The 8,208-nt window shown below is 52.0% G+C and overlaps 1 protein-coding gene across 1 annotated transcript in view; it reads right to left on the bottom strand.

Moving 5' to 3' along the window:
* Positions 1-1,736: 1,736 nt before the first annotated feature.
* The window catches only part of LOC130585016 (GDNF family receptor alpha-4), a 17,394-nt gene continuing 10,922 nt past the window's right edge, over positions 1,737-8,208 (bottom strand). Inside the window, exons 5-7 of the mRNA XM_057385314.1 lie at positions 7,211-7,345; positions 6,838-6,995; positions 1,737-5,586 (exon numbers count right to left, since the gene is read on the bottom strand). Of these exons, the coding sequence (XP_057241297.1) occupies positions 5,446-5,586; positions 6,838-6,995; positions 7,211-7,345 (434 nt within the window). The 3' untranslated portion in view covers positions 1,737-5,445. The remainder of the gene's footprint in view (positions 5,587-6,837; positions 6,996-7,210; positions 7,346-8,208) is intronic.

Below are 8,208 nucleotides of genomic sequence, written 5' to 3'. Positions count from 1 at the left end.
CCAGCAGGGACTGTCACCCCTGAGCCCCTGAGCCCAGCAGGGACTGTCACCCCTGAGCCCAGCAGGGACTGTCACCCCCTGGACTGTCCCAGCAGCTTTTTGGGTGGCTGGTCAGTGGCTGCCTGCCAAGAGCCGGGGAAAATCCCCTGGAGCTGCAAGGCTTTCACAGAACACTGCAGGGTCACCCGGCTGGAGCTTCCACAGGAATCACCCTTGGAGTCAGAATCACCCTGGCCTGGCTTTGAGGAGAGTCGAGTCCATCCCTAACACTCGAGGTTTGCTCCTCCTCGAGTCAGAATAACCCTGGCCTGGCTTTGAGGAGAGTCCGAGTCCATCCCTAACACTCAAGGTTTGCTCCTCCTCTGCATCCTCAGCTGCCCCATGCACGCGTGGAGGCAAACATGATTTTTGGGAGGAAAAAGTGCAACATTTATGTGTTCAACCTTGAACTCACTTTGTGTATAAGAACTGACTTGAATTTCACTCATTATTGTTAAATACATTTTATATAAATTTGTTTTCTAGATTTTTTCCCCCACCCAGAATTGGTAAGAAAACATTCCATTTGCCTCCAATCAATTTCCCTGTGATTTCTTTTATTTTTTTTAAGTTGCCAAAAATAACTCACAGATGCTCATGGCACAAACAGAAGTCTTCCTGGCTGGCATGAACTGTCACCGTCCCTTCTCCTCCATCTCCCTCCTCCCGTGCCTGGCACAGGAGTGCAGCATCAGCCTTTCCCAGTTATTTCCCCTCAGTGGGTCACACAGTGACATCTTGGCATTAGTGGCCCCGCAGTCCCCTAACTGCAGGTGCAATTATTCCCATCCCTCCTACATCTTCAGTGCCTCCCTCTTCCTGTGCTGGCACCAGCTTTGAGCCAAATCCGCCCCGAATTGCTCCCAAACCTGTGCGTGTTTCCCCCCAGAGCAAACACAAACACACCAGGACCTGTTGGGCACTCACGTCCCCTTCCCCTGGCACTGAAGTCTTTCATGAGAGCAGAGCTGTTTTTCCCCTGTCACCCCTCCCTGCTGGGACACTTCAGCCTGGAGCTGGGTTTGGGGCTGAGGGGAGACCCAGGGCTGAGTGCACTCCTTTGGAGAGGCAGCTCCAATCTCTGCTCCCTGGGACCAGGGCCAGGAGCCAGGAATGGCTGGAGCTGTGTCAGGGTATGGGCAGGGTGGAGAAAGGTTCTGCTGTCCCCAGACGGTGCTGGCACTGCCCAGGTCCCCAGGGAACGGTCCCAGAGCTGCAGGAGCATTGGGACAGCACTGACAGGGATGTACGGGGGGATTTGGGGGGTCTGGGCAGGGTCAGGATTGGCACTGGATGATCCTGTGGGTCTCTTCCAGCTCAGGATATTCTGGGATTCTGTGATTCCAGCATGGCTCATCTGAGCCCCAGCACTCTTCCAACCCGCACAAAACATCCCCCCATTCCTCCCAGCCTCCCTCAAGCACAGGACTGTGAGCTCAGCACCACTCTGGACATGCTGGCRTGGCAAACAGGAGCAGGGGCTCAGGAGAATGCGTGTGTGCTTTATTCATGGATATGTTTGCATACTGACATGTACAGAACAGGTAAGTACAGGTGTGACCCGGCGTGGGCCGCACCCCATCCTCCCGTGCAGTGTACCAGGGGTTCCTGCTCCCTTCTCCCACATCTGCCTGTGCTCCAGCTCCAATTCCTGCTCCTGCTCCAAATCCTGCTCCAGCTCCAAATCCTGCTCCTGCTCCTGCTCCTGCTCCAGCTCCTGCTTGGACAATGCTGCACGTGCTGACAGGACACGACGTGTATTTGTACATACACGAGATTTCACGGGCTCTCAGGGGTGTCAAACCACAGGCACTGGTGCTGTGCAGCCAAAAACACAGAGTTCAGTGGCTACAGAAAATCTGGCTGGTTCTTTAACTGTGKTTTTTTCCCTTCCTTTTTCCCATGGCTCTTTGTGCTTATGGTAGTCCCTAGGAATGGAGTCATTCCTAAAAAAACTTGTCTCCCTTTCTGTCTCTTGGCTCACACAGTTCTTTTCCTTTACAAGCAGCTGCTGTGACTTKTGTGGTTAGTCAAGAGACTTACAAATGAAGATCCACAGTTCGCTTCACAGAATTCAGCAGAGAGGGAATTTCATTAAAAAAAAAATTACTGACTTTTCACAAGGAAAAAGCAGTGGTCTGTGCACACATGTTGGGTGGGTGGAAGGAGAGTAATTGCATTTCCTTCCTCCAAAAAAGGCTCAAAAGTCATCCTTTTTTTGCAAAGTGTGATTCATGAACAGGCTTGGAGGGAGAATCAACATTAAATAATGGTGAAAAGGGTGAAAGGATCAGAAAAAAGCCATGAAAGTTGGGGGATAACTTTTTTTTCTAATTCCCACTCCTCTAAATCTTCTGTGCTGGGCGAGAGGCTCTTTGCTCTGTGCCTCATTCACTTCATTCAAAGCATCCCTGAACCACGGGGAACCCCAGGAGGGCAGGACCTGGCCTGGGAGAGGACACAAAGGATGGGACAGAGAGCTGAGGGTCTTGTTGGGAGGTGATTTGTAGAGACAACACCCCCAGAGTCTTTAAAGCGAGATATCCCTGAAGAGTCCAAGGGCAGGTGGGGTGGGTTTGGGTCTAGGGAAGGTGTCCCKGCCCATGGCAGGGCAGCTGGAATRAGATSAACTTTAAGGTCCCTCCCAACCCATTTCATGATTCTGTGAGATAAATCCAGGGGAGATGAYGATGTCTGTCATTGAAATTGTTAAAATAGGTGCTGATGGTACTGGGACTAGACAGCTTCTGCAGGTCTCCTCCATCCCATCCTGTCCTTCAGTAGGATTCTCCACACCTCTCTTTTACAGCAAACCAGTCCAAAGGGAGAGGTGAGGTGGGGTCACCAGGCATCCCAACCACCCAGAAAAACTCTTTSTCTGCTGAACGAGAGGGAAATGGCAAAGTGGCACTTGAACATCACTGACAATGACTTGTAAGGGACACTGGAGTGCTCCTGATGCAGCTGACACTTGTACCCCTATATCCCATGCAGACACGCCACCCGGGCAMAATTAAAAGCTGCTGGAGACAGGTTTGATGGGGCAGATATGTGGAAAAGCAGAGCATGACTACAGGACTGGAAAGGAAAGGGGCAGAGGAAGGCAATTGCCAGCATGACCTCGTGGTGTTGAGGTAGTTCACTGCCTTTGGAGGGCTGAGCAATCCGGGTTCCATCCCTCTCCTGCAGCTCACAGGACACACGTTTTGGTAGGTGTGTCATTTGTCTCTCAGAAGATGCTGATGTCCTGGATAAAGGGGAGATGTTCACAGCAACTCCGTGCACAGATATGGGCACTTTGGAAGGACTTTCCTGCCCGCAGCTCTCCCTCCTTGTCTGATCTGGGTGAGCCCCTTGGCYGTGAAGTTCTCACACAACTTTTGGCTCCGGGTGTGAGCTGCCACCCTGCACACAAGCCTTGGAGCCTGGCACGTTCCTCTGCACAGTCTTAGATTAGAAACGCAGGTGCTGCAGCCCCGAGGAGCTCAAGGAGCAGCACATTGTCCAGGATGCAGCAGGACCATTGCTGCTCATGGCAGGCACATGCACAGTGCTCAATGGAACCGAGAGGGGATTCTTGTTGGAACAAAAGCCAAGCAAGTTGCTGCAGTTTTGCAGCAAAATCTGAAGCTTTTTTGGGAATAAAAAACAATGGACTTTGCTGTGTCAGATGCTTCCTAAACCTTTCCATGAATTCAAATGGCAAGGAATTAATGATATTTATCGGAGGAGCACAAACCAAGGAATAAATGGACTGCTGCAAAGACCAGGCCTAAATATACTCAGGGGAATTCTGGAGCTGCTGCTGTTCCTCCCATGTTCCTACTCAGCCTGGTAGACATTTATCCTGGGAAACCTTCTCCCTCTTCCTCACCATCTCCTTTCCCAGCTTAGCATGGTAAAGGGGTTCAGCCCCCCAAGGGGCACTGGGACTCCTCAGCTCCTGTTCTCAGGGGAGGACTCTGGGATGCTCAGGTAGTCCAAGGCCACACATCTGCCTCCCTGTGCCCCAAGACACCAGAGAGACATTTGCCTTCGCCCTCCTCCCCTGGGCTCTGAYTGCAGCTCAGTAGAAAGGGTCACTWCAGCMGCCTTTGCTTAAATGAMACCTTGTCTGAATAAACAGGACCTGGCAAGATGCAAATCCTTCCCCCGCTCACCCAGACACAGTGGTCACCTCTGCCAGTTCTTCAAGGAGGGGAAACCTCAGTCAATCCCTACCCGTGACATAATGAATGACTCGGCCTTTTCTGGCTGGGTAGTTCTGTCCTCAGGGTGGTATTTAGCAAATCTCTCCCATCCTATCTCTTCCTAGGAAAATGAATGAAATCCCTTGGCTGAAGACCCTCTGCCTATGAGACCAGTGGATGAACAGGCATCATGTGAGACTGGGATGTGTTGGGCTTACATCAAATYGTGCCCACAGGCTCACCCACTGACCCCTGACAGAGAAAGGGTAGCCTGGAGTGGGACATTATTGGCCTCTGGTTATTTGGACCTGACAAAAAATGCCCCAAACTGTTCAGGACCGGTAGATAGAGATGCTTGAGTTGGGACACAAAAAATTCAGCCGTAAACAAAACACAACACGTGTCTTCTTCCAGAATACCATCAATACATGACACAGGCTYCCCTAAGAAGGAGGCCTGGAGAGGAGATGGCAGCTCGGGGACATGGATGCTGGATGCACTCTGGCTGTGGTTTTGAGAGTGTGGAYAATCCCTGCCAGCCAGTTTGGAGTGTGGTTACTTTGTCCTCCCCAGAGGTGCTGCAGGTTCCTCTCCAGTGAACAAATCCAAACACCTTCTCACCAGTGCTCTGGTTTCTTCAGTCTGAAGGAACCAGGTGAGCTGTCCTTCAGGTCCTGAGCAACCCTGGAGAACTCCACATCACTTGACATGTCTTGCTGAGAGCCCCTCATGTGAGTCAGGGCTTTAGGAAACTCCTGACAGGTCATCCATCCATCCATCCATCCATCCATCCATCCATCCATCCATCCATCCATCCATCCATCCATCCATCCAGTCTTTCCCCTCTTGGCTGGTGCAGGGAAATGCTTTTCCTTTGCAGGTCTCACTTCTGAATCAACTCTTTCCTTCATCATTCCCAAGGGAATTGTCTATGGCTCTGACCCCATCCATAGAGGGCTGGAGAAACAACAACCARGCTGTGGTGTGGAAAGGTGGCCAGGACCAAGAATGAGCTGGTTGTCAACAATGCTGATCGTATCAAATCAAATAAAGTGTCAGACAGATGAGGAGGAGGAGGAAGGGATTCCCAAACAGTCACCCTGCCTTCCCGTGCCCTCCCTTCTCCCCGACYTCCTCCTGAAAAAGTTACTGCTCTGTTTAGCAAAGAAACCATCACAATCGAGTCTGTGCCTGGTGTGTGCCTGCCCTGCTCACATCATGGGAGGCTCAGCAGAGCAGGAGCGARGAGAAGCCACATCTGCAGCAGAGAGGCTGCCCAGCAGCAAGGGACGGCTGGGCTGGAGGTGCCTGAGGACAAACGAGTGGAGCCACGCAGAAGCCTCTCCTCTGCAGCCACCTAAAGAGAAAAGAGAGTGAGGTGACAGGTGTGGCTGATCGTGGAACCATGGAATGGCCTTGGTGGGCAGGGACATTAAAGGCCATCCAGTTCCAGCCCCTGTCATGGGCAAGGACACCTTCCACTACCCCCAAGCTGCTCCAAGCCTTGTCCAGCCTGGCCTGGAACAGCTTCCCAGGGCACAGCTTCTTGGGGCAGCAAGTGTCCAGACCTGAGGCCACTCCTTGCATTTCTCTAAGGTCTGGGGAGCACCGGCGTGGGGGAAATCCTCCAGATCTCTTATGGCTTGGTGAAGGAACCCTGTGCTCTGCCYCAGTGCCAGCAGTGCCCTGGAGAGMMCTGAGGGAACCTGAGGACACTTTTCTMCACCCAACCTGGTGCTCTGTAAAAMCARGGTGGAGAGAGGTGATTTGCCAGCAAAGGAAACAGTGATAAGCCTTRAAATAACCTGCATTTGGAAGTTCTCTAAAGGTATCAGCCAGCCCAGTGCAAAGCCCACGCTCAGTCCTTAGAGTCTAGTTAAAACTGACAACTTCTGTAACCTGAACATTCAGCAAATCAGGGTCACTGTTAATTATTCAATAGGAAAATAATTGAATCTGAAAATTACTCTGGTGGGTGGCAAGTCAAGGTCATTCTGTWTTATTTTAAAATAAAATATTTAATGCCTATGCTGCCATCATCAGTAAATGAACATGGTATTTGTTTTAAAATAATTTAATATGATTTTGATAGTAATAATCTGCTGAATGGAACCTTTCCTTTGAAATTTTCCAATACTTTGAAAACCTTAGTTAAACCTCTGCATTATGACCTCTAGAATCTTCATCTAACACGGGAGGAAACTGTGCCCTGGGAAGCTGAAATGCTCGTCTGAAGCTGAACTGATTCACTGAAGGAGGGTGAGGAACCAGTGGTCCTGGCTGAAAACCCCAGTTCTTCTAAATGAACCATTTTCGGGAAGGGAAGGGAAGGGAAGGGAAGGGAAGGGAAGGGAAGGGAAGGGAAGGGAAGGGAAGGGAAGGGAAGGGAAGGGAAGGGAAGGGAAGGGAAGGGAAGGGAAGGGAAGGGAAGGGAAGGGAAGGGAAGGGAAGGGAAGGGAAGGGAAGGGGTGAATCAAGCATCCAGGAGGTGGAGAGCAGGTTGGATGTGTGCATGTGACTGAAATGGCACAGGTGGAAGAGGCAGGGGAGGTCAGGAGGCTGGAGGAAGTACAAATAACATCTCTGGGCCAGGCCCACCCTGTCCTACCTTGGTGGGCTGGAGGTGCTCAAAGCTGCTGTCTCTGAGGGTCGCCACGGCTCTGTTGGCATTTCGCTGCTGCTTGTACATCTGTGTGGTGGGGGGGATGGACGGGGCCACGGCTGTGTTCAGGTGAGTCCCGTTGCCAAAGGCCTGAATGGCGTTTTCTTGGTGTGGGAAAGAGATGGAGAAAGGGTTGTCAGGGCAGGGGAAGCATCCCTTTGCAGCCCCTTTGCCTGCATCAGCTGATGGATGCCCAAGGCTCTCCAGGGCTCCTTTGCTGGTGACACATGGAGCTGGACAGACTCTAGAGGATCCGGCATCTCCATGTCCCCACCCACAGGAAGCTGAGGAGCGTGCMGAGGTGCCTGCAGACACTTACGGAGACAGATGTTGTTGGTGAAGAGGTGCAGGAAGCTCTCGCACTCGTCCTGCCGGTTCCCGCTGGCGTTGCAGGTGCACCAGGGAGCTATGCTGGAYGTGGAGTTGTCGATGTAGTTGGGGGTGATGGGGCTGCCTGCCGGGACCGAGGGACAAGTGTTAGCACAGGGCTGGTACCTGCAGAAGGGACAGTGGCATCCCTTTGTGCTGCTCTCCTGCGCTACTCTGCCCCAGCCAAGCCCCTCCATGGCAGCAGCAAAACCCTTCAAGGGCTGGTGTCTGCTTTGCTCCCAAGGGGTCAAGAGGAGCTGTCACAACCCTTTTGGTCACACCACCACCACCACTGAAGCCTTCAGTCAATTAAAAAGTGCCATTAGTGCAAGGAATGGGCAGTTTCTGGGAATTCAGGTTCTCTAATAATATTTAGAGAATCATGGAATGGTTTGGGCTGAAAGGAACCTTAATGCCCATCTAAGTCCATCCTCTGCCAACCACAGTGACATCTTCCACTGTCCCAAGCTCCTCCAAGCCCCATCCAACCTGGCCTTGGACTCCTTCAGGGATGCAGGAGCAGCCACAGCTGTTCTGGAAAACCTGTGCCAGGGCCTCACCACCATCACAGCCAAGAATTTCTTCCCAATATCCCATCTAACCCTGCCCTCTGGCCCTTGTCCAAAGTCCCTCTCCAGCTCTCTTGGACTCTTGTCTGTGCCCGTACCAACTGCTGCCAGCTGGGCTCTGCAGCATCTGAAAACCCAATTTGACACACTGAAGTCAGAAAAAYGGCAGTGGATARTGATTTCTGGTGCCGTCACTGSTGATGGCAACAGRAAATCCCTGGCAGAGCARACACCCTGGGACAGCCCATCTATTTCCACCGGAGAGAGAAGCTTGAATCTTGCAGCAGCCCATGGTTTTTCTCCCTCCACAGCAGCCACCCTAAAGTTACCCCATAGCCATGGCTCAGCTGTGACATGAGGGGAGCAGACAGCACCAGGC

This window comes from Malurus melanocephalus, unplaced genomic scaffold, assembly GCF_030028575.1.
Source record: "Malurus melanocephalus ecotype Western Australia unplaced genomic scaffold, MMel_1.1 scaffold_809, whole genome shotgun sequence".
Lineage (NCBI taxonomy): Eukaryota > Metazoa > Chordata > Aves > Passeriformes > Maluridae > Malurus > Malurus melanocephalus.
Note: the sequence above shows the minus strand (reverse complement) of the source record. Positions and strands in the feature narration are given on the sequence as shown.